General features: G+C 34.6%; 1 protein-coding gene and 1 pseudogene across 1 annotated transcript; both read left to right on the top strand.

The window, feature by feature from the left end:
• Window positions 1-325: 325 nt before the first annotated feature.
• Window positions 326-1,327, top strand: LOC149566848 (G-type lectin S-receptor-like serine/threonine-protein kinase At2g19130). The gene has a single exon (XM_089816542.1). The coding sequence runs from the start codon at window positions 326-328 to the stop codon at window positions 1,325-1,327; it is 1,002 nt and encodes a 333-aa protein (XP_089672668.1).
• A 398-nt stretch (window positions 1,328-1,725) lies between these two features.
• LOC149566849 (G-type lectin S-receptor-like serine/threonine-protein kinase At2g19130 pseudogene) lies at window positions 1,726-27,966 on the top strand (annotated as a pseudogene).

The raw sequence follows: 27,966 nt of genomic DNA on the forward strand, positions 1-27,966 counted from the left end.
TTTGTAGTCATCTATTTTCTATTTTCAATTGAATATGTATCACTACTCAAGTAAAAATGATTATTCTTGCTTTGTCCCATAATCTTGGTGCCCACAAGGTTATCCTAGAGAGACTAGATCTAATTTTGAGTAGAGCAATGAATATAAATAAATAAAACAAATGTCCACATGCTTAGAAGTTTCAAATACACTTACCTTTGGTAATGCTTGCTTCTAACCATTCCAATCATTAAGTAAAGAAAACCAATTTGCATATTAAAAAAATAGAAAATTTAATAAGAAAACAAATTTACATATAAAACATGGCAAGGTGACTTTAGTAGCAATGAGAAATATATGGTTAAGCCTGCTTTTTGCAGTTGCCATGTTTTTTCAGCTCAAGGGTAATAGTGGTGCTCGAGATACTATTCCATTGGGTGCCTCCCTCACTGGAAACCAGACAATTATTTCAAAGAATGGTACATTTGAGTTGGGATTCTTCAGCCTCAATGGAAGCAACTGGTATATTGGCATCTGGTACGCCCAACTACCAGAGAAGACTTATGTTTGGGTGGCCAACAGGGAGACACCTGCCAGAAACCGGTCTGGCGTTTTGATGTTGTCAAAAGATGGTAGATTGGTTCTGTTCGATGCAGAGGGTGCATCTATTTGGTCAGCCAACACAACATACAAGGCATCCCGGGCTGTGTTATTGGATTCTGGTAATTTCTTAATGCTGACGAACGACAGCCAATCTAATACCGTTTGGCAGAGTTTCGACAATCCCGTAGATACCTTGTTGCCCGGGATGAGGTTCGGTGGGTATCATCAAAAGCTAATCTCCTGGAAAAGCTCAACGGATCCTGCTCCTGGCCTTTTTCCCCTGCAGATGGATCCATCCGGGGCCAAACAATTTGTGCTGAAATGGAACAATTCTGTACAGTATTGGGCGACCGGACTTTGGGACGGCAGAATTTTCAGCGAAATTCCAGAAATTGAGGACAAACACATTTTCAGTATCAGTATTGAAAGTAATGGCTCTGGTTTGTATTTGACTTACATGTTGGTTCCTACCTTCAATGATCTCGCACGTTTCGTCGTGACTAAGTTCGGACAAGGGCGACAGCATGCATTGGATGGCAGTAAATGGAGCATGTTCTGGTCCATTCCCAGAGATGCATGCGCCGCGTATGGTCCGTGTGGTGCCTTCGGAATCTGTGACCCGCAGAAATCTTCAGCTCTGCAGTTGCGTCGAAGGCTTCAAACCCAGAGACAATCACGCCTGGGTTTCCCAAGATTGGGCGTCCACTGGCTGTGTTCGGAAGAACCCGTTAAACTGCAGCAGTGACCCATTCATATTCCATGTTGGCGTAACATTGCCCGATGATTACGCTTTCTCACACCCTGCAATATCCACAGAGAGAGATTGCCAAAAAGCCTGTCTTCGCAACTGCTCGTGCACCGCTTTTTCTTTCAATTCGCCTTCAGGCCCCTGCCAAATCTGTACCGGAGATTTGCTCAACCTGCGCAACTCTACTTCATCGAGAAGGAATACAAATGTTTTCATTAGAATGGGTCCCTCTCAACTTTTCGAGAAACGCAAAAGCAGAATTATTATTGGCCCAGTGCTCGGGATCGTTGGTGCACTCACCGTTGCCCTCACTATTTCTTCCGTTTTCATTTGGCGGAGACGTCAGCAGCGATGGATGGACAGGCGTGAAGATTATTTAGGATCCTTTTCTTAGAATGTTTACTTACAAGGAACTGAAAATTGCAACAAGGAATTTTAGGTCTGAGCTGGGGAGCGGAGGATCTGGTTCCGTGTTCAAAGGCTCTCTACCAGACGGTACAGTCGTGGCCGTGAAAAAGATGAAGTGTTCCAGACAAGATGAGAAGCAATTCCGAGCAGAAATCAGTTCCCTTGGAAACATACAACATGTCAATTTGGTCAGGCTTAGAGGGTTTTGTGTGCAACGATCAAAACGGTTGCTGATATATGATTACATGCCCAACGGCTCTCTGAATTCACTGCTGTTCAGAAGTAATTCCAAGATCGGTGAGGGGAAGGTGCTCGACTGGAAGGCCCGATTTGAGATCGCGCTAGGCACTGCAAGAGGGTTGCTCTATCTCCACGAAGAATGCAGAGGTTGCATCATTCACAGTGATGTGAAGCCTGAAAACATTCTGCTGGACAGTAATATGTCACCCAAGTTGGCCGATTTCGGGTTTGGCGAAGCTGATGGGCAGAGATCTGAGCCGCGTGCTGACGACTACAAGGGGAACGAGAGGATAGTTGGCTCCCGAGTGGATCGCCGGTACTCCCATCACTCCCAAGGTCGACGTCTACAGTTTTGGTATGACTCTTTTGGAAATCATTTCTGGGCAGTTTTGGTATGACGTCTGCCTATGTATGGCACTAATTTAATTTATTTATGACTGAAATTAATATTCTTTGATGAAGAAAATCTGTGTATGCAAATATATTTATCGGGAAACTATATTTTTTAAGATTCGAAAAAATAACATTTTATGAGCATTTCAATTTTGATTTAATACGGATTGCAACACTATAGTTGAATTATCATCTTAAGTAATAAATATAATTCTTAATTAAAAATAAAATAAGATAAATATCTACCTTTTATGTGTGATGTATGTATGTATGCATGTAAACATGTATGTGTGTATGTATATATTCAAATATGTGAATAATACTAAAACATATTCAATATACAAATAAATAACTTTTAATTAGTAAATTAATCCAAATCCACCATTTTAATTTATTTCTAAAGAAAAATATGAAAACTCTATAATAAGTAAGATAACATTTAATGAAATATTTTTATCTATCTATTATGCGTTCTCTTTCTTCCCTTGATCTATGTATCTATCTATATTATGCTTATATATGATAATGATATTAGGATATATATCTTTAAAAAATGTCAAAAACACCCTACAATATATTCATGAGATGTCTATTTTTAATTAGATTTATGTTACTAGTTGAAAACAAATGTAGTGATAGCAATGTTACTCAGTTAACATGTAAAGTCAATCCTCTAGTGATATACAAGGTTAGGGTTAAATGTTAGCTACTACTTGAAATCAATTCCAGCTACCTATGTATGCCACTAATTTAATTTATTTATGACTGATATCTATGGGAAATTAATATTCTTTTATGGAAAAAATCTATGTATGCCAATATCATATTTATGGGGAAAACTAATTTTTTTTAAGATTCCAAAAATAACATTTTAAGAGCATTTCAATCTTGATTCAATACGGATTGCAAACACCATAGTTAAATTATCATAATTTATTTATTTTTAAAAATAATTTTTGTTCAATTATTATATTAAAAAAATTTTAAAAATACCTAATACATATGTTTAAATACATTTTCTTTACAATATATACAGTGAATATATTTTTATTAATCTAGCACAACTAATATATATGATCTTTTTATGTAATAAATCTTATACAAGTAAATATAATTCTTAATTAAAAATAATATAATATAAATTCAACTGAGTGCCCTTGTGTGTGTGTGTGTGTGTGTGTGTGTGTGTGTGTGTGTGTGTGTCTATATATATATATTCAAATGTGTGAATAATACTAAAACATATTCATATTCAAGGAAATAACTTTTAATTAGTAAATTAATTCAAATTCACCATTTTAATTTATTTTTGAAAAAAAATGAAAACTCTTAAATAAGTAAGATAACATTTAATCATTTAATGAAATATTTTATCTATCTATTATGTGTTCTCTTTCCCCTCTCTATGTATCTATCTATATTATGCTTATAGACCATATTGATATTAGGATATATATCTTTAAAAAAATGTCAAAAACACCCTACATTATATTAATGAGATGCCCATTTTTAATTATTAATTAGATTTATGTATTAAGCAAATTACAGAGCTTGAGAATGGAAAAAAAAATCACAAAATATTTTTGAAGATTTGAACGAAAGAAGGAAAATGATACATCACATGGTGTGAATGATAGTATAAAATGGAGTTTACAGGGATTTATTTCAAGCATAGGTAACTATATAGTTTTTATGGTCCTATGTTGTTGTTGCACAACTTTAGGGTTTTTAAATCTCTAGTCACTAGATAAGGATTTTGAGTGTGCATTTGAGACTTTTCATATTTTCCTTGGATTTTATTCTCTTATTTTGTGCTTTAAGAGTATGCATTTTAAAAATAACTTTGTGGGGATATGTAATAGGTTCTCTCACACTTAATCTTCCATAATACAATATTTTTATTTATCGTCATCTACAATATTTTTATTTATCTTCATCTAGGGTGATTGAAATATTTTCTTAGACTTTTATTTGATTGGTCATTAACTATAAATGACTTTTGGTCTACTCACATTAGTCAAAAATATAGCAGCCATAATACTTCTTAACATATGAATGTATAGGAGAGTGGTTGATATTTTTTCAAGAACATGGGTGATTGCTTCTATCACTTTTCTCCACTTCAAATTTGTAGTATTTATGCTTCTAATTACATTGATATGTATCATTAAATATCCTTCTAAAATTTTTGACAATAGATTATTTCATTAATATAATTTTAATCTTGTAAAAACTCCCTCAAACTATGCCTCATTGTTTATTATAAAAGAAATATTATTTGATAATTCTAAAATAAAAATATCACCTCATCTTGAGTAATGGAACCAACATTTAAAAGAGATTATCTAATAATTAAGTGCATTTCAATTTTTCTTACAACACTTATTGATTAAATTTAATGCATATTTTTATAATATTATACTACAAGTTTTGGCATTAATACTATCCTTATTAGATAAAGTGGGAGACAAAATGAACCCAATAGATTAAAATAGCATCAAGTGTTTTAACAAGATGATATAAAAATAATTCAATAATACTAAATTCAAATAAATAGCTGGTTAGTTGTCAAGGAACCAAAAAATGTAATCAAATAAGAACTTACAGACAAAAAAAGCCACAAAAAATAAGGAGACCCTAAAAAGTAAGGCCAATTGCAATAACAACATGGCAAGAGGTAGAACCCCCTTCTAATAAACATTGAAGTCCTTAGTTTTCCAAGGAAGGAGGCATGTTTAGGAGGATGAGAAGAAGAAACATCTGTAGAGATCATCTCCCCATTGGACAACTTCTATAAACTATCCTCTCTTTTCTTACACTTTACAATTCTTTCCTTTGGCTCATCTTGAATAGAGGTTATGGAGTTATTGGTCCTCTCCATCATTTATGAGTAATGTAGTTACTTATCTAAGAAAGTTGGTTTCTCAAGTGGGAATGTTTCTCCTTCATGTTGTTTATATCATTAATAATCGTAAATTTATTTTCTCCTCAAAGGGAATCTAGATCTTTAGCTCAATAGTCTAGTCCTTGAAAATCTCCTAGTTATTCAATTTTTGTCCAAAGTCATTAAAAAATTCCCATAAATTTTCATTATCTTTCCATTTTGTCCACTACACTTCCTCCTTTGTAGCTTCCATCATGACCTCCACCCTATTGATTTTCCTCTTAGAAATATGAGGGTGGAGGATGAGCCATTTTAGTGCATGAGCATGCCAAGATCCTAGCATAAACACATCAGGTATCATGATATGCCATGAGGAAATGATTAAAATAGGTTAGATTTATCATAAAGTTCCTTCTAACAAAATCACAATGTAATGTGACCCACTTTGTAAGACAACTAATAAGTCAACATGGTCAAACTTGATTAATGAGTACATAAGAATGTAGGAATAATATATTTGAATTATGGAAATGTTTCTTTAATAATTTGAGATTAATTTGGGTCAATTCCTAGATGTTGGGGATCCAAAATGTAATGTTTGCACAAAATTACAAATGTTGTCAAATGTTGCTTGACAATATTTTTTACAACAATAACAATTTTTTAAATTTTGATGCCAAACTCTCTACAATGGTTAGATGATTATAATTTTATTCCAAGGAGTTATATTTCATCTATTTAAGGCCATTTGGGTTAATTAGATCAGATAAGTTATCATTTGGGTGTTGTAAGCAATAAACTAACTAAAATTTCTTGCAATTTCATTGCTCTTGCATATGTTATTGCATCCTTTGCATTGATTTGAGAAATCTAACTATTGGGATGTGTGGATTAGGAATGAACTAAGGTAATTCTAAAATTTATTTGAAATAATTTGGTTGAGATTTAGAGGAGAAACATCAAATTTTCTACTTGACTAAATTTAAAACCTTCATTATGTAAGGGTTTTTCATAAATTTGACCTTCCCCTGATATTTTACTATGGGAATTTAACAACCTTTGGAGGAATAAAAGGGAATGAAGTATATTATGTGTTCTAAAATTATATATAGAGAGGAAATATTTGTTTGGGGCACAAATAGTCAAGCCCTAACAAGGCATCCCTAATTGATTATTCCATGATAGTAAAAAAGATTATTACATAGTTAGATTTGGAGGGTGGATAAATGGTATATGATGGTGGATTTATAATTTTTTAAGTGGTGAATTTTGTTCATTAACATCAAATTGGTTGGATTTAAGTGTTGGAGGATAGTTTCTTCACAAACTAGACCTAGTTAATAAGTATTAGGCCTAATCAAGCCTATGGTGGTTTTTAAATCAAATGATGGATTAAAGAGTTGTGACATTATAGTTCTGTGTATCTTTAGAAAGGGTATGAAGGGAAAAAAATAATTTGTATGGTCACTTGGAACTTTGGAGAGACAAGGGTTGACAACTTATTTCGTTGACCTAATTGTGAACTAGGTCTATATGGAGAAAATGCACAAATAAGTTAGAATAAATCCAAAATTATTTGTGAGGGAGTTAGTTTTACTTGGATAAACTAATAAGATATGTTTGGGCCCACTCTCTACAATTGTGAGTTATTGCAAACCTCGTTTGGAACCCTAACCTATGTGGCTATATGTCTAGGTATTTCTTTAGGATCTCATCACATAAATTATGTGTAAATTATTATAAATATATGAGAAGACCTATGAAAATATTATATAGTTCAAATTTGGAGTAAGTAGTTGTCTAGATAGAACCTATGTTTTTGGTATTTTTTGTGGGTTTTAGGAAAATCAACCTACTTTCCCCATGTATTTGCATCATATTTGCATAAGAGAACATAAGGTATTAGAATAAATAGACTTGGTGCATGTGCACAAAACATTTTAAAGAAGAGGCTTTTAATTTGTCTCTAAAGGGGATACATGTTGAAGTGGCATGGATACAAAGAATTGAAGGATAGAAAAAAGAAGTTAATCGAGAAGGTTGAGAAGTTGAAAGGAAAATATGAAAGAAGGAACAAGGGGTAGAGAAGATGAGGATATCTCTGAAAGAGAGGAAGAAGAGGATGAGAAATAATCTCCAATGTAAGTAGAAGAGGTTACCATAGAGCATGACTATCTCATATATATATATATATATATATATTCTGTAAATATATTTGGGAAAATCCTTAGATGACAAATTAGAGATCTCCATATTTAATTTGGGTATTTGTAGATCTCCTTCTCACCTTGAGAGAGTCTATCCACCATCATTTCTAACTCCTACTTTCTTTAAAAATTTGTCATATTCTTTGTTAACAATATATCACGTGATAAATTTCAATGATATTATTTTGACATATAGTTCTTTTATCAAGACTTCCTTTATATCAAGAGATTTATCAAGGTTGAAATTTAGTAGATCTCATCCTATTAGTCTAATCAATTTGTAAGTTTTTTGAAATTTTTATGTAATTGGCTTGACGTCGAGTATCTTATAGTTTTCTATTTCTGTTGAATATTTTCTGATATATATGAGTATATGGATTACTTCCTTTGAGATTCTATGTAGCTTCTTGTTAGATCTTCTTTTGTAAACTCTTTTTCTTCTTTAGCTTTAAGAAGGGTAAATTAGGTGCCCTAGTTTACATATATTTTTTGTTCTTTAAAAAAATAAATAGAGATAAGTTATGCAACATAGAAAGGCAAGTCTAAACAAGATTCATCTTATAATAAAGATGTTATATGTATCTTCAATTATTTGTCATACTGATATTGTAGGAATATAACATAAAACAAAGAGCTATTTGATATGGGGATCTAGTCATGTTTAAAAGTTACAGAATGTTTGAGATGGTTAGTAATAGATAAATAATTAATTTCATCAGTGATTAATGTCATTTTATCAAAACTAGTACATTTTTTAACCATATCATTGTCATGCTTAATATCACTTCTATGGAGGAAACAATTCTCTCTACCTACCTCTAAAGGGAAAATTTTGAATGAAAAATTATATTGGAAACAACATTTGTTATAATTCTCAAGATTCTATATAACAAATTCAAGCCTCTTGTAAAAGGAATAGATAGTTGTCTTGTGATAAAAACTCCATTTAACTGATGGGGACACAACCCAAGAACAGAATGGAACCAACAGAAAGGGAAATTATATTAACTGAGAAAATAAGCTAGTACAAATAGTACAGAGAAAATAAACTTCAGAACATGCCCTAAGGGCTTACAATAGCATAAATCTAGAAAATATTTCTCCTTTAAGCACCTGCTCTCAAACTCCACTCCGAACTACCTTTTACAATGCTAGAAATCTCCTTAAATAGACCCCGGAGGGTTAAGGACTAGGAGTACATTCTAGAAAGTGCTAGTAGGCATCCACCGACAAAATAGAAGGTTCCAAAAGCTACGTTAGAAGTCGGTGCAAATCTAGAAGAATCCATAAATGGTAGCCGAACTTCCGAGAGGCATAACTTTTGAACCGTAGCTCTGATTGATGAACCGTTTACATTTTCGAAAAGCTCTCGAAGCACTCTATACCCCTATGGATGAGCTTTTCTCGTCCCCCATTTTTTGACCCTTTTCGAGGTCATTTAATTCCCCAAACCTGACTTTGAAGCATTCTTAGGAGGTCTCCAAAACTTGAAAAACTGTAGTAACTTTCAAACCGTGGGGCCTATTGACCTGATTCTTTTTCTAGAATGCTCTAAATCATGATTACATTCATCTAGCCAATTCACACCTTCAAGTTTACTGAAATGATGGCCCAAATACATGCTCCTATTTTTTTTGGGATTTTCAAATGCACTGATAGTTGAACTATGAGAGTTGGAACCTTTATTTGAGCCAAATGGGTATCCAAAAATGTAAAGACATAAAATAGAAACTAAGTCTAAGTACATTTTTTTGGGTGACATAGGATTGCCCTTATACATCTGGATGCTCCTGCATCAGACACCCAGGGTAGATTGAAAAGTGACCCTATCACTTTATGGATGGTAGAGGAAATCCCAAATGGGAAACCTCAGCTGCTGAAATCCAAGTTGAGTCCTCGATCGGTCGTCCTTTCCATTTGACCAAATACTCTTCATACTGCCTGTTTCTGGTAGTCCTAACCACACGATGAGCTAGAATGTCTTCTATCTCCTCCTTCTTAGAAGTAGGAATTGGACATGGCTCTAAAACCAGCTCCTCATCTGCACCATCATCATGATACTCTGTTAAATCTGCAATGTTGAAAATGGGAGAAATGTGAATACCATCTGGCAGCTCCACCTCATATGCATTTCCTGAGTTATGTTTCTTCAAAACTTTGCAGGGGCCAAATTTCTTCATTTTCAGCTTGTTGTAAGTACCAACTGGAAATCTTTCTTTTCGTAAGTGCACCATGACTAGATCCCCTACTTGGAATTCCTTATGTCTTCTCCTTTGATCAACCCTAGCTTTATACTCTTGATTCATCTTGATAATGTGTTCTTGAACCTCCTCATGTAGACGCTTGATGTGTTCACCAAATTCCTCAGCTTCAGCACTTGTCCTCTCCCCTTGTTCTATCTTCCTCAATTCTAGTGCAGTCCTTGGGCTATTCCCATATACAATTTGAAATGGTGATTTTCCAGTACTCCTATTTATAGAGTTATTATAAGCAAACTCTGCCTATGGTAGAATCAAATCCCATCCCTCGGGCTTATCTCCAACTAAACATCTCAGCAAATTGCCCAGACTTCTATTTACCACTTCTATTTTGCCATCAGTCTGTGGGTGATGTGTGGAACTGAATTTCAATTCTGTTCTCAACTTCTTCCACAATGTCCTCCAGAAATACCCCACAAATTTAGTATCTCTGTCAGAAACTATACTCCTTGGAAGACCATGTAGTCTTACCACCTCTTTGAAAAACAAGTCTGCAATATGGACAACATCATGAGTTTTGTGGCATGGAATGAAATGTGCCATTTTGGAGAACCTATCAACCACCACAAATACTGAGTCATTACCCCTTTGTGTCCTTGGCAATCCAAGAACAAAATCCATACTTATGTCCTCGCATGGCCTTGATGGAACAGGCAATGGCTGATATAGGCCAGTATTTTGACTAAACCCCTTGGCAACTTGACAAACCTGACAACTCTGTACAAACTTCTTCACATCCTGTGTAATTTGAGGCAAAAAATAATGTTCTCTAAGAATGGCAATGGTCTTATCCCGACCAAAATGTCCTGCCATCCCTCCACTGTGTTTCTCCTTAATCAGATTTTCCCTCATGGAACTCCTTGGAATGCACAATTGACTACCTTTGAACAACATGCCATCCTGAATCAAATAGTCTAACCACTTGGTTCTATCTACAGCAACAGGTTCTTTACAAGCTTTCCATGCTTCAGCAAAATCAAGATCCTCGGGGTACAAATTCTTGAGTTCATCAAACCCAACTACTTCAACCTGCATTGTTGTAAGCAACAGCTGTCTCCTACTTAATGCATCTGCAACCGTGTTAGATTTTCCACTTCTATGCTTCAACACAAATGTATAACTCTGCAAGAATTCTACCCACTTCATATGCCTCTGATTCAATTTACCTTGGCTATTTAGGTACTGTAATGCCTGATGATCAGTATACAAAACAAATTCCTTTGGCAATAAATAATGTCTCCATTTTTTTAAGGCCTGAACTATTGCATAGAACTCTTGATCATAAACAGAATACTTCTTCTTTGCATTATTCAATTTTTCACTAAAATATGCAATAGGCTTACCTTCTTGGCTTAATACAGCCCCAATAGCGCTACCACTAGCATCACAATCCACCTGGAATACTTTTCTAAAATTTGGAATTGCCAACATAGGCTGTTCAGTCACCTTCTTCTTCAGCAATTCAAAACTTCTCGCAGCTGCTGCAGTCTATTTGAACTCTTTTCTATCCCCTCTTATTGTATCAGTTAGAGGTGCACATATGCCACTGAAATTCTTAATAAACTTCCTGTAGAAACTAACAAGACCATGAAATGATCTTACCTCAGTAGCACACGTTGGAGTAGGCCATTCCAAGATGGATTTTACCTTCACTGGATCCATTTTGAGACCTTCAGGTGATATAACAAATCCCAAATAGACTAACTCCCTTTTTGCAAAGACACACTTCTTTAGATTAATTAACAGTTTCTCTTCCCTTAGCCTTTTGAGGACACTACGAATATGCAGTAAATGTTCTTCCAAAGTCTTGCTGAAAATTAAAATATCATCCAAATAGATAATAACAAATTTTCCCAAGAACTTCTTAAGTACCTCATTCATGAGCTGCATGAAGGTGCTTGGGGCGTTCGTCAATCCAAAGGGCATGACTAACCACTCATAAAGACCCTCCTTGGTCTTGAAGGTTGTTTTCCACTCATCTCCTTCTCGAATCCATAGCTGATGATAGCCACTCTTCAGATCTATCTTTGTGAAGTACTGAGCTCCACTCACGCAGTCCATAAGATCATCCATCCTTGGTAAAGGAAATCGATACTTGATGGTTATCCTATTTATAGCTCGAGAATCTGTACACATCCTCCACTCTCCATCCTTCTTTGGTGCAAGTACTGCAGGTACTGCACATGGACTCAGGTTCTCTCGAATCAAGCCCTTCCTCAACAGCTCCTGAACCTGTCTATTTAGCTCCTCTATTTTAGTAGGAGTCATCCTGTGAGTAGCCTTGTTAGGAAAACCAGCTCCTGGAATCAGATCTATCTGATGACTAATTTTCCTTACTGGTGGCAATCCATCTGGAACATTATCAGAGATAATATCTCCAAATTCCCCTAGTAAATCTGAAACTTGAAATGGTATTTCACTACTACCTTCTTTATCTTTCCTAGGAATCAAAGCATAGCACATACGCTGATGTTTCATGCCATCTAAAAACTTCCTTCCATCAACAAGACAAATCCTAGCACTGCTACATACCTTTTCACCTTCCTTTTTCATGGGCTTCAATTTGTGGCGAACTCCATCCTTTGTTAGAGAATATGTGTTTGCATGTCCATCATGTATTGCATGTCTATCAAACTGCCATGGTCTACCCAACAATAGATGGCAAACATCCATTGAAATAACATCACAGAGAACTTCATCATGGTAACTCCCAATTTTGAATTTTACTAAACATTGTTCACTTACCAGGACCTTATGATCATCTTTTACCCAAGAAATTTGATAGGGCTTGGGATGTTTCTCCCTCTTGAGCTTCAGCTTAGAGACCATCTCTTCTGATACCAAGTTATCAGTGCTACCACCATCAATGATCACATCACAACATTTATCCTCACACTTGCATCTGGTACGGAACAAACTCCTCCGTTGTCCTAGTTCATTCTCACCACTTAGTAGGAATCTTTCATTTACCAAGGTCTCTCCTCTTTCTGCATCCTCTGAATGTGATGATTGTGCATCCTCATCCACATGAGCAACCCTAGCTTGGCCCTTAGCTCTCCTATCTGTCCTTCCTTGTCGTTGAGAGCATTCAAAGGCACAATGACCTTCTTCATTGCAATGGAAATAGGTACCACAGAAGCCTCCTCTTCCTTGTCAACGTCCTCTACCTCTTCCTCTTTGATTTCCAAAGTCTTGATCATGGGAACGGTTGAAACCCTCATTCCTCTGGTTCCTACTAATACCCTCATCTTCATTTTTCTTTTGAGTTTCATTGCGGCCTCCAGATGATCTACCGCTTCCCCTTCCTCCTTGACTGCGCCCTCTTTGTCTTCCTTCAAACCTTTTACTTAGCTTCTCTTCAACTCATAGGGCAAACTGGTATGCTTCTTCAACGCTGGTCATTCTTACCAGACTTAATTCCTCCTGGATGCTAGGTCGCAACCCACTGATATAACGAGCAACCTTCTCCTTATTTGCTTCTGCATGCCCCGCTCTAATCAGGAGTCAGTAAAACTCCTCTGTATATTCTTGGATTGATCTTCCTGCTTGCTTTAACCCATGCATCTTCTTAAACAGATCAAGCTCGTAGTCCACAGGAATGAACTGCTTCTTCAATTTGTCCACCATGCGATCCCATCTTGTGATCTTCTCCTTTCATCTTCTAAGTCTTTCCAGTTGAATCTCTTGCCACCAAATTTTGGCATGGCCTTTCAGTTTGGCCTTTGCAAACTTAACCCTATCTGGGTCCCTTATATCCTCATACTCAAAGTATTCTTCCAGTTCATTGATCCAATCGATCAACTCATCTGGTTTCAAATTTCCCGAAAATATACCGACTTCAATTGTAGGTCTTTTCCCAAACTTAGTAATGGCCCTAAAAAGCCTTTCCTCTATAGGATTTAGAACTTCCCCGTCAACTTCCATTACTTCCTCTTCATTGTCATCCTCACTATTGTCATCTACAGCAACATTTGCTCCTCTACGAAGCTCCTCTTGTAATGCTTGTACCTGTCTGTGGAGGGCTCTAACCTCCTCAAGATCAATAGCTCTGGCCCTTCCGCCATGCTCTCTTCATGGAGGCATCTTCTAACTTGAACCCACAACCACACAGTCCTAGTGCAAACTGCCTCACAATCGGCACTCTGTCTACACACTCAGGAAAACCCGCTCTGATACCACTTGATGGGGACACAACCCAAGAACAAAATGGAACCAACAGAAAGGGAAATTATATTAACTAAGAAAATAAGCTAGTACAAATAGTACAGAGAAAATACACTTCAGAACATGCCCTAAGGGCTTACAATAGCATAAATCTGGAGAATATTTCTCCTTTTAGCACCTCCTCTCAAACTCCACTCTGAACTACCTTTTACAATGCCAGAAATCTCCTTAAATAGACCCCGGAGGGTTAAGGACTAGGAGTACATTCTAGAAAGTGCTAGTAGGCATCCACCGACAAAATAGAAGGTTCCAGAAGCTGTGTTAGAAGTCGGTGCAAATCTAGAAGAATCCAGAAACGGTAGCCAAACTTTTGGGAGGCATAACTTTTGAACCGTAGCTCCGATTGACGAACCGTTTACATTTTTGAAAAGCTCTCGAAGCGCTCTATAGCCCTATGGACAAGCTTTGCTCATCCCACACTTTTTGACCCTTTTCAAGGTCATTTAATGCCCCAAACCTGACTTTGAAGCATTCTTAGGAGGTCTCCAAAACTCAAAAAACTACAATAACTTTCAAACAGTGGGGCCTATTGACCTGATTCTTTTTTTGGAATTCTCTAAATCATGATTACATTCATCTAGCCAATTCACACCTTCTAGTTTACCGAAATGATGGCCCAAATAAATTCTCCTATTTTTTTTGGGATTTACAAACGCACTGATAGTTGAACTATGAGAGTTGGAACCTTTATTTGAGCCAAATGGGTATCCAAAAATGTAAAGACATAAAACAGAAGCTAAGTCTAAGTACATTTTTTTGGGTGACACAAGATTGCCCTTATACCTCTGGATGCTCCTGCATCATTAACTCATCAATTCTCTATGAGGTCAATAAATCTAAATCTATACCACATTAACTAGACCAGGATAAAATATTTGTTTTGGAGTAATAAAATTAAATAGCATAATTTTCTTGGCTAGTGGTTAGATATCTTCCAGCCTATAATACTATAAAGTAAGTCTATCTATCATTAATCATAGAATAAGAATGTACTTAATATGTTGTATAATGAGTAAGCTCTACATATTATACTAGTCTATTAAAGGTACCATATATTGAAGCCACATCTACTATTTATTAAGAAATAATCCATTCATTGTGAATAAAATTAAAGGTTGTAGATAATTGATGCCTCCTTTTTTTTCACACTTATACTATCTATTCCATTAAAATACCCTCATAATATATATGTTAGAGAAGACATTAGAGATTGCATAAATTGAAGATAAGCCCAAAGTGAAACCTTACCTATTAAAATTTAAGGTGTATACATATTTGTGAATAGGATAGATTCACTAGAATTAAAGTAGGATACTAGATCAATGAAATTGAGATTATGTTGAGCAATAACAATTGGGATGTAGAAATGTTTTTAAGATTCTAAAATAAAGTCACTCCGCCATCATCACCAAGAGTCCAAGACATATACAATGACCATATTTCCAAATTATAAAGGATATAATAATCATATCTTCAATAGAAAAAATAAGTTCTTGAGTGTAACCTACATCTAATCTACATTCTTATAGAGGATCTTGAGCAAACCTTTGTCAAAACAAGATACTAAAACCCCTACATTCCAAGATAAAATTTGCAATTCATGTGATAAATATATTAGTGTTAGTCATTACATGATACCTAATCCCTTCAATGAAGCACTAATAAAGGCTACTTTTTATTCATCATTTTTTATTTCAATTTTTGAACCATTGTCAAGACCGCCCTTCTAATAAGAGAAAAAGTTCCTTTTCATATAATCATTTTTCCATATAACAAGTAGTGTCTCCAATATAACATAAATATAAGAGATTTGGTTTATTTTGTTTAATTGAAAGTTGTTTTATTAATATTCACATAGAATGTGTTATAATGTTATTTACATATTTTAATTTTGGTAATGTATAGACAAAAGAGAAAGAAATAAGGATAATTTTATTATTATTCTTAAGTAAGGAATTGATAATAGTTGCTTAAGATTTAATACATAAAAGATCATATATATTAGTTGTATCAATATTAATAATGAATAGAATAAGTTTTCTTTTATTATTGAATTTATGTAGTGAGGAAGTGATGGAAGAATATGCATCCCTCATACCTATTGGCTATACACTTGCACTGTGCCTAGGTGCTAGCATATTTGTATAGACTATGTTTCAACATTATTTACATATTTTAATCATAGTAATGTATAGAAATATTGAAAAATAAATAAGAATAAACATTAGTATTATTATCAAATTTATAATTTGTTTAATTGCTTAAGATTTAATACATAAAAGATCATGTGTGTGTGTGTGTGTGTGTGTGTCTACATATGTATATGTATATGTATATGTATATGTATATGTATATATATATGTATATATATATATGTATGTATGTATGTATGTATGTATGTATGTATATGTATATGTGTGTGTGTGTGTGTGTGTGTGTGTGTGTGTGTGTGTGTGTGTGTATAAACATAAACATATATATATATATACATACATATACACACACACACACACACATATATATATATACATATACATATATACATATATATACACATATATATACATATATACATACATACTTATATATATATATATATATATATATATGTATGTATATAGATATATGTATGCATGTATGTATGTATGTATGTATGTATATGTATATGTATATGTATATGTATAGATAGATAGATAGATAGATAGATAGATAGATAGATAGAAAATTTGGACCCAATTTTTGACGAATTTTGGCCAAAATTTTAAACCATTTTGGTTCAAATTTCAACCAAGCAGTTCATCACAATTTTTCTCATCGAAAATTTGAACAAATTGCAGGTTGGTCAGAATTTCAATGAACACATTTGTCAAAAAGTTCATATTTATGGTAACCATTATTTGTCATTATTAGTTGAAATTTTGACCAAATATTGGTCAAAACTTTCCAAGAATTGGTCTTTCAACCAATACTTGGGGAAGACTTTCAAGAATTGGTAGAAATTTCACCAATTCTTGGTGCAAAACTTTCAAGAATTGGTCAAAATTTTGACCAATTCTTTGGGGAAAACTTTCAAGAATTGGTCAAAATTTTGACCAATTCTTTGTGGAAAAATTTCAAAAATTGGTCATAATTTCGACCAATTGTGGCCCATCCCAAGACTAGGATGCCATGGTCATGACCAAAGGGTTGGTCAAACTTTTGAGCAATGCTTGGTGGAAAACTTTCAAGAATTGGTCAAAATTTTGACGAATTATGGTCCATCCCACAACTCGGATGCCATGGTCACAACCAAAGGGTTGGTCAGAATTTCAGCCAATTCTTGGTGCAAAACTTTGAGGAGTTGGTCAAAATTTTGACCAAACTAGGTTGTTTAAAAAAAAAGCACATGAATCCCCCAATGAACGCCTACCTATGGACTCTCTCTTAGATCATCTTCTTCGATCACTCATACAACACAATTTGGAGCCCTCTATAGCATGTCTACTTAGCAATTTTGAAGCTGATCTAATGGTGAGCCATCATCTAGGATTAGGTGGTTTCTTGGCACTTTAGCAATTTTTTATGGACCTATTGTGGCTAATGTGAGATTTGATAATGAAAGCTCCCAGCGACCCTCCAATAGAATCAGTGCTAGTGTTCAACAAAGCATCCTGATTGCTATGCAAGCACTCCCCAAAGTTGTCTCTATGTAACTTCATTAGTACAATTTTCAGAATGGTTTGGCAATGGTTGTTGTTCCAATGTGTCGTTGTGATTTCCTGGAAAGCTATTTGAAGGGTGAGCCATCATTTAGTAGTTGGGCTGCTTATCACGAGTGATGAGGGAGATTTTATTATTGTAAGCTCCCTATGGCTATCGAACGGAGCCATTTCCAAGAATGAGCAAAGGATGAATGCAGTACCAGATTCCAAATGAAATCAATGACATCAGATCCATTAAAGTGGAATAAAGCAGCAACCCATTTTCTATGCATGACTCTCTAAAGATTCTTTTCTTTCTCACTCTATTGGCACAAGTTTGAGAGTGTGGTTTGACAATGGTTTTTGTTCTAGTGCATCATTACAATGATCTAGAAAGTGATGCTATGGGTGGAGCTTGCATCTAGCACTTGGGATGTTTGTGCAAGTGAGTATGAGAGCTTCTATTGTGCAAGCCTAGCCATTAGAACAGAGCTATTGGCACCATCACCAACCACAAATGAATCATTAAGAGTAGAGTTTGAATCCATGAACCATTAGGGGTGTCAAGTTTGATATTCTTAGGGAGGCCCTTCAAAGAATCAACTACCAAGAGGATGCACATGAAGATCTTCCATGATAGCAAGGTTTCAGCATAAATGGAACCATTGTTGTGACAATCACCAAAATTCAAACTCTCATTTGATCACTGAACCCATAGGTTAGGTGTCTTCATTGGGATGATGTATCTACAAGACATGTGTCTTCATGGAACTATTATGCTCATAGGTTATAAGCTTTCACTTGATTACAATAAGAGCCCGTCTTGTTGACAAAGGTGCATTACAATGGTAATAATTTATGATGCTAACATTTAAGAAGTTCATTAAAAGGATTTGCAATAAAGAATTTTCTTCCTATCCATAGATACTTCCTAATTATTTTCCTAAGGCATTGCAAATGGCCCTAAAAGAACCTTAACTATTTCCTACTAGAAAAGCATGGAAACAACTAATATGGAATCACATCAAAAGAACTTGGAACAAGACTAAATGAAACTTTCCTAAAATAGATATGCCCAACTAATATTAGGTGGATGCTACCAATGAAATCTAAAAAATGCAATAAAAAAATAATGATACTACCAACATCTATTATTTTTCCATACTCCCACAGTCCAAATGCTTTTTCACCAAGAAAAACTTCTTCAAAATAAAGAGTCCCAACTAAGATTAAAATACCTTCCTCACAAAATTATATATAACAAAATTTGATCATATTATAAGAATTTTATAAAGTACTATCTAGAACAATGTGAACTAAATATCATTGTCTTTCTAGTAACCTAACAAAATCAAATTTAGAATAATTTGGTGATACCCTAGTCAATGAAATGTTGTCAATAATCTTGAGAGCATTATCCATTTTCTCTAAAATAGAATTTCAATGATCTATCAAAGAAAATTTAATTACTTTCCTATTTGGCACAAAAGAGGAAAGTTGTAGAAATCCTAAATATAAGATGAATCATTTGTCTCTTACATTATAGGAGAAGATATCAATACTCAATGATGTAAATATCTATTACTTGTTTGCACTATAACTTTGAATTGAGGGTTGACTATATTACACTCTAACACCATTGTGTCTCAAATAATCAAAGGTGAATGGGAACTTTCCTGCTTCTTACTAAACCATATAGGAGAACATTAAACATGTGTACAGTAGGAATGCAACCACATCCCCTCATCTATTTAACTATTTTTAAGGCCATCTTCATATCTTGAGAGCATTATCCATCTATGTGATCTTGCCAGCTTGTAGGCTAAAGAGAATTCGCAATACTTCTACATAAAATTGGGATTCATTGTCCTCCAAATCAATATGCAGATCACTTCCATACTTTCCTTATTAAGAGGAAGTAAATGATATTTCAATCATGATAGAATAATCTTGATCAATATTTCAGTTCAAATATCAAAAGAAATTTTTTTTTTGATCTTTATAGCAAGATACAACCATAGGATAATAAACAACAAACTACATCCATTTTCAGAGGATCATATTTTCTCAATACACTTAGGACAATATTAAGGATTCACAATATTTAGACTTTTTTATAAGGAAATAATTGACTACTCCTCACTACTGCAAATAGGAATAAAAAGTTAGAGTTGCACCAAATCTGCCCCTGCATTACATATAAATTTGAATCTTCATTAGCCAAAGCCAAATTGTTCAACCAAAATTATGACATAGACTCATACATCAATTTCTTGTTTTGACCTGCACAATGTTCTTCATGCAGTCACTGTATTCATGATTCTTTTTTTTCTTGTAGCATCTAGTATTTATATGAACAATTAATGACCTACAATTTATCTATCAACAACAAGATAATATAAAAGTGGCAGACTCTTCGAAACCCATGTTATTGAATTCAAAGAAGAAATTTACATTTCTAGAAATGAATTGTGTAACTAAATAGAGACATTTTTCCTAACTAACTACTAGTAACAAGATACTTGTAATGAAAATAACAAATAATGTTCATTATTCCTTCACTTATTGCTCTAATCCTTCTATGTTCCTTTTTTTTAGAGCTTATTGTCACCCTTAACATTTAGGAAATGCTTTATTCAGCTCTCTTACAACCACCTTTAAAGCCTTGTTTCATTATTATAAAGTTATAGATCTCATCATGCACAATTTTGTAATAACACGAATATGCGATTACAATGCAATGTAAATTGTGATTTTATTTGTACACATACAAATATTATTCTCTTCTCTAACATCAATCTATAATCCTCAAAAAGTGAGATTTTGAAGTACCATATGTAACTGCTAAAACTAAATAAGTTGAGAACAAATCAAACTAGCTTACACACACACACACACACATACACAAAACAAATATCCTCTTAAATTAAATTGTTCTAGATACCTTAGCTGCAAGACAATGAATGGTGGCTTGCCCTATATTATACCAAGAAGAGTGTGAAATAGACTGTGAATAGGTTCAACAACCTTCATTTCCTAGTGATTAGCATGTAAATAGAGGTTCTAAATTGAATTAACATAACTCAAGCAAAAAATGTGGAGAATTGAACAACTTTAAGGTGCAGGCAGTAAGGCAACTAATCTACTTTTCAACTATTCACATCAAAACAAAAATTTGTCTAAATCATGATGATAAAATTGACAATCAAATTGTAAGAGAGTAGTACTAACCGTTAAGTGGTGCAAACTAGTCCTTAAGGAGGAATAGTTAAAAGGATTTAACCAAAGAGCTTAAGAGACTATTAGACTTATTAAATTGTGGTTAGAATATTAATCTAAAAGAGTATTTTTTTTAATGATTTAATAGACTTTGATAAGTCGTTTCAGCTATAAGGTCAGTTATGTTTCCATTGATGCAACTAAGATGGTCCAAATGGAATATACAAAGGTAAAGAATAGGGAAGCATGTACCACAATTCTTCATTCCTCGGAAATGAATGTATGCAATAAAATAGTTTTGGCTAAAGGCATACAAATAAGTGAGTATAGCAATGATCTCATCATTTTGGTGGATAAGTGGGTTAGCAAAAGAGAAATGAAAAGGGCATCTAGTAGCAAGATGATAGATGCAAGAAATACAAAGGATCAAAAGTCCCATTTCCAAAAAGGAATCCCAAAACTATAAAAATTTTGGACTAATATCTATATTTTAAAATTATTGCAGTCATAGTTGCATAAGCTAACAAACTGGGTGTTAATTCAAAAAAGAAAATTTATAGCAGAGCACAACTTGAGAACTATTATAAGTTCTTGATAAAATTAGAAATGATGGTCATTGCTTTGGATTACATGAAACTAAAGGTTTCTTTTATTATACAAATAAAAACATTGCATTAGTGTTGATACCCAACATATGTTGCATGTCTCAACTTAAGTAATTCATGTTGTACACACAAAGTAGTACTATTAGTTAATGGTATGAGATATTATTTAAATCTCTTAAATTCAAACTCTGGAATAGTTGTATGTTGAAATAAACACAATTGTGTAGTACTATATTCATTGAATCCATGTTATAATCTAACCCATAAATATAAGTGAACACGGGCCACCCTGCAACTAGTCTTTGCCAAATGCAAAAGTATGCTAACAGTAATAACATGTAACAATAGTAGAGAAAATTTTAGAGTTGTGGGATCCATGTGCTTAGAATGCTATTGACAAGATTTTCCATCAATATGGCTTAGTCATAACTTGCATATATCATGCCAACCCCTAAAAAATTCAGCTAGACAATGTAAAATATTTAGTTCCTAGTCCAACTCAAATGTATTAGGTGTATGCCTTGTGTGCCTTTTGTAATTGCTATCACAGAACATTACAACATCAAATAAGTTGTTCATGTTATTAAAAATCTAAGATATAACATATTGCTATATCTTATAACATAATGGTATAAGAATTAACAAAAGACCCTATGATAGTAATGGTATTATCAATTCTGTTATATCTTAGTATTATCAATTATCTAGTAAAATTGATTGAAAAGAATTTTACAGTAGTAAACTTGAATTAAAAAATTAATTTTAAAAAAATTTAAATTAAATATTTGTCATTTTTTAGTTTAGTATGAATAAAGTGAGAATAGGGGTATGTATTGATAGATTAATCCAAGTTCAAATTAATCATCTAAAACAAGAATACAACATTAAAAATTAAAATAATAAGTAAATAAAAAATCAGGACTTAAAAAATATATTGTATATTTTTCAATAGACTTTTGATCTAATGTTGAAATTAAATGATTATGAAAGAGTCTATTAGAAATCAATTATTGTCCATCTAAATTTTTGAATCAATCATTCAAAAGTCTAAGAATAGCATAACCCTTTCAACTAAGAATTGCATGAAGCTTCCGAGTGTAAAGATAGAGAAGACCCATACTCAAAAGTAAATAAGACACTTGCCTTCCACAATTCTCTTTGGCTTGCAAATAGAGTCAAATCATAATGGAAAAGAAAAAGAATAATGTGATATGGAACTTAATCTCAACATTTATAGGCTTTGGAAAGCATGTTATTTTAACAAAGATAACGAAAGAAAGAAGAAAATTTGATGCAAAATGTAGAGTAATGGAAGTATGTCAAGATGATATTCCATGAAGGACAAGTTATTTGTGAATTGAGAAGCTTACTTTGAAGCAAGGTGTGGAATAAGATTATCAAACTGTAGCCACCCTAAATTTAGTACAAATATTTGCCTCAAGTGAAGAAGCATCATCTTTACTATTTTAACTTCACCCCTCTCTCACTTTGATTTGTTGTATTTTCAAGAGTTGAAGATGTTACCTTCACTTCCATTTTCAACAATTTCATTTTCTTCATATCCTACAATGATTGTTGTCAATGAGAAAGGAAACTATGAACACTTTATGAGTTGACTTATAAGTTTCCTTCACTTCAGCAAAGCACTTAATTTATAATAGTTTAGTTTTTATTTATAAATCTAACATATGATTCATAACAGTTGATTGCCTATCAACTATTTTTAGAAATCATCAGATGGCTACATTAGTGTTTGTAAAATTCATGCTTCTAGTGATTCAATTTTCTAGTGATATAGAGGATGTGGAGAAATGTTGAGTGTGTCTTTCAATTACCATGTAGAAAATTTGGAGAATCTTTAGATAGAGAGATTCTATGATGGTAAGGTATTGATGCAAAATAAGAACACCTAAACCCAAAATATTTTGAAATGACAACAATTTTTAGTAATATTGCAGACAATTTCTTGAAAAAATAGTAGTGTAAATTTACAACTAGCAATGTTAATGTTGCATATATATATATATATATATATATATATAGCAAGGCAACTGATTGTTGTTAGTTTGTGTTAAAACATGTCCACTCTTTTTTCAACTAAGATAATGTAAAAATATTAAGAAAGTGTAATTCCATTATATAATTTAACAATGAATTTCTATAAAGACTCTAAAAAATTGGAACATATCGATGGAAAAAAATGCTACAAAAATGACATGGATATTTCAACTCAGATTGAAAACATCCAAAAAGTGAAATTGCACTCCAAGTACAACATTTTATAGAGACCATTTTTAATTTTCACGAGGAACATAACCTACATAAAGAGCTTATGCATAACATGAATGACTTAGATGATATTCTATTAGCTAATCCTCCTATTTTGCAAGCCCACCACAACTCTATGTTAAAAGCTATCCCAATCCCGGAGGAAATTTATTAAGCTCTAGTATCACTTCTAGGTGATAAGGCGCCTGGCTTGGATGGTTTTTCAACTTTCTTTTTCCAAGTTTGGTGGGAAGTGGTCAAAGGGGATGTTGTGAAGGCTGTGCAGGAATTCTTTGGGGCTAGAAACCTTTTGAAACAACTCAGTGCCTCTTTTCTGGTTCTCATTTTGAAAGTCTCAGGGTCAGATTCGATGGATAAGTTTAGGCCCATTAGTCTTTGCAAATTTTTGTACAAAATAATCTCCAAAGTCCTTACTTCTAGGATTCTCAGTATTATTCATCTGATTATCTCCCCTCAGTAAATTGGCTTTGTCCTAGGGAGATAGATTTTAGACTCTATCATCACGGTGCACAAGGTGATTCACTCTCTTGAAGTTGGCAAGAGGGAAGGTTTCAGGCTCAAGCTTGATATGTCTAAAGTTTATGATAGGGTGGATTGGCATTTCCTGATGGTAGTCCTTCAAGCTTTTGGATTTGATTCCCAAATGTGTAAACTCATCTTTCAACTTATCTCTTCCCCCTCCTTATCTTTTCTAGTTAATGGCTCCCTTTCAAATTTCCTTTTCCCTTCAAGAGGGCTAAGATAGGGTGATCCCCTATCCCCTTTTCTCTTCATCATTTTGGCTAACTATCTAGGTAGGCTTATTTTAAGAAAAAGATAAGATTAGATTCTGCAAGCCTGTATCAACCCTTCATTTGGTCATCTTTCTTTCACCCACCAGCAATTTTTGGATGATACTATTCTGGGGGGTGAGGCCATGGTCCAGGAGGCCAGAGCTTTTAAGGACATACTAAATTCTTATACTAGGAGTTTTGGGTCACGCTATTAACTAGGATAAGAGTTTGGTCTACTTCATTAACACTTTGCTGGAGAGACAGAAGAAAATTTCTCATATATTGGGAAGTGGCATTGGTTCCCTCCCTACAAGTTATCTTGGTATGACTTTGGGGTCCAAACCATCAAAATCTTTTTGGAACAGCATCATTGATAGATTCAATAAGAAGTTAGTTAGCTAGAAAGGTGTGACTCTTAGTTAGGTTGGAAAATGCACTTTGGTGAAATCTATTTTTCCAAAACCTCCCCACTTAAGCCTTAAGCCTCTTTGGGATTCCTTCTAAGCAAGCTGATAGAATGGAGAAAATTCAAAGGGACTTTCTCTAGATAGGGGTTGAAGAGCACAAAAGATATCATCTTGTCTCTTGGGACCATGTTTGCCTTCCCAAATGTTATCGGGCCTTGGTATTAGAAAAATTAGACACATCAATAATATCCTTTTAGCCAAATAGATCTGGTGCATTTTTAAGAGTTCAAGAGATTGGAGGGAAATTATGATTGAAAAGTACTTGAGAAGGCAATCTCTCAGCCTTTTGCTTCATGAGGCTAAGATTCCTTAAGGATCTTACATATGGAATGGGATCCTAAAGGCTAAGGCCCTGGCCAAGTCCAAAGCCAAATGGAAAATCGGTAAAGGTGAGGACATATTAATTTGGTAGGACAACTGGACTATCTAGGGACCACTTATTGACCACACCATTTGTGGTAGATGGGAAGAGCAATGCATAAGAAGATATGGTTTGAAAGTCAATGATTACAGAATAGGAAATGGATGGCAGGACTTGTCGATGATCTCCCCAAAACTTAATTCTTTGATGATTAGCCTCAATGCTATTTTTATAAATAACAAGGGGGATGAAGTCTAATGGGGAGGTAACTCAAATGGCCATTACTAATTCACCTCTGGGTACTTTTCTTTGTGGGATAGAATGGAGAAACCCATTTGGGCTAAGGCATGGATCCTTGGCCTTACCCCAAAAATCAACATATTCTTTTGGTTTTTGCTCCAAGATAAAATCCTTACTCTAGAAAATTTATCCAAGAGAGGCCACATTATCCCTAATAGGTGCAGTTTATGCAAGTAGGATTTGGAGTCATTTAATCACCTTTTTATTCATTGCTCCTACTCCTCCAAGGTTTTGAATCTTTTGATCAGGGACTTTGGGGTCAGATGGTACTCCCTAGTCAACATACAAGATTTCTTCATCCAATGGAGGAGTTTACATAAAGGTTTAATCACCCAACTTATGTTCTCTTGGTCCCTTCTGCAGTTCTTTTGGGGCATCTAGAAAGAAAAGAATAACCAAATTTTCAGAGATAGGGAATTCCCTGAGCTCGTCATTGCTGAGAAAATTGAAGGATTAATGAAGGAGAACTTTGCCACCACAAAGGAAGGAAATATTGAAGAAGGTGCAAACATTAGACAAAGGAAATTGGACAGGGATAGAAAAAGATAGGAGGCCAGGTGATTTTTCCCCCCTAAAAATTGGTACAAGGCCAATTTTGATGGGGCTACCAAAGGAAACATAGGCCCTGCTAGCAGTGGAGGCATAATAAAAAACAACCATGGTGGAGGAGTGGTGGCTTTTTCCTACCTTCTCAGACATCAGATGAACCATTTCGCTAAAGCTAGTGCTACTAGTCACATTGTTAAGCTAGCGATGGCTTTTGAAATAGAGAACCTATGGCTAGAGGGGGATTCATTAATCGTCATAAATTGTCTTAACTATTCTTCTATGCCTTCTTGGACCATTGCAAATATGATAGAGGAATTAAAGTCTAACCTAGGAAAGATAAAAAAGACCTACATCAGCCACGTGTATAGGGAGGCCAACACTGCTATTGATTGGTTTGCTAATGAAGCAGTCGACAATATTACGGAGAAGACGTGGCATGTCGGTGAATTTTTTTTGGCAGCAGCAAATAATTTAGTCCTACAAGATCGCATCCAGGGAAGTACAAGTATAATCCAAATTTAATTATGGGAAGATTTTCTAGATTGCATGTCAAAGTGGGAGTTAATAAAAATCATGCAAAAATATTTTCAATACATAATAGCATGTACGTACGACACACTTTAAGGGTTGTTTTGAATACTACCATTAATATGGGTATTTTCAAAAATGTTTTCAATTTTCACAGTTTGAAGGAGGTTGAGGTCTGTAAGAATTCTATGAGTAGGTGGGGTAAGCATTCTGCGAGCATGAGGGGATACACTATTTTAGAGGAAACCATGGTGGGAGAGAGAAGAAGGAGGGAGCCATTGGGAGAGCAGAGAACTGGAGGGAGAAATTGAATGTTTGGCATAAATTGGAAAAGGGCAAAATCACTAGACTCCTAGAGAAGCTCCATGGTTTTGATGTGGATATTACCAAGATTATGGTGGATTCCTAAAAAATTGGGAGAGTCAAAATTGACGAGGTCACTCATCATGTCAATGCAGAATTGATAGCTTAGGTAGTGGTAATCCCTCTGGAAGGGAGTAATTTTTTCAAAGATAAGAAAATGTTGGAAAACATTGTCAAAGCCTTTGTGAAGGACAAAAACGAGCTGAATAAGCTCATCAAGGTGGAGACATATTATGATATGGAATCAATCAAAAAGCTATGGAGGTATGTTCTCAGGATTATCATTGAATATATATCCTTGGACCCTAGATTTGATAGGATCTAAGAACACATCATTTTTTCTTGCTTAATCACTTTAGGCATGGTATCAAAATTTATTTTCCTTTTGATCTCTTCACCTCCATGAGCAAGGGCATCAAGGGTTTGAAGAGGAAACCAATTGCTAACCCAACTCCCCATGAGGGATTACCCCTCTTGGTTTATGAGTATCTGAAGTCTCAACCTAGGGGAAAATCCCTTGGTGATACTAGGTGTGCTTCTAAGGAAACAACAAGCTCGGAGTTCAAGGATGTGTGGAGCATAAATTTGGAAGAAGAGGATATTGTTTCCTCTAAACCCAAGTAATAAAGGAAACCCTCTAATTGCATTCCCTGCAAAAGGAGCCCTAGAGGTCTTCCCCCAATCCCCCCTGAGCCTGAGCCCTATGAGGAGGAGGAGGATAATGACAATGATGAGGAAACTGGCTTGAAGGAAGAGGAAAAGAGGGAGGAGTATGAGGAGGAGGAGAAGAAAGGGAGGGAAAGTGAAAAGGAGGAGAAGGACTCAGTAGACATGTTGGGGAATCTTAAGAAAAGGAAAGCTGATCAGGCCCTTGAAACCAAAGACTAG

The sequence above is a fragment of the Cupressus sempervirens genome, chromosome 3 (genome assembly GCF_028749045.1).
Source record: "Cupressus sempervirens isolate cs-2001-9-10 chromosome 3, ASM2874904v1, whole genome shotgun sequence".
Classification (NCBI taxonomy): Eukaryota; Viridiplantae; Streptophyta; class Pinopsida; order Cupressales; family Cupressaceae; genus Cupressus; species Cupressus sempervirens.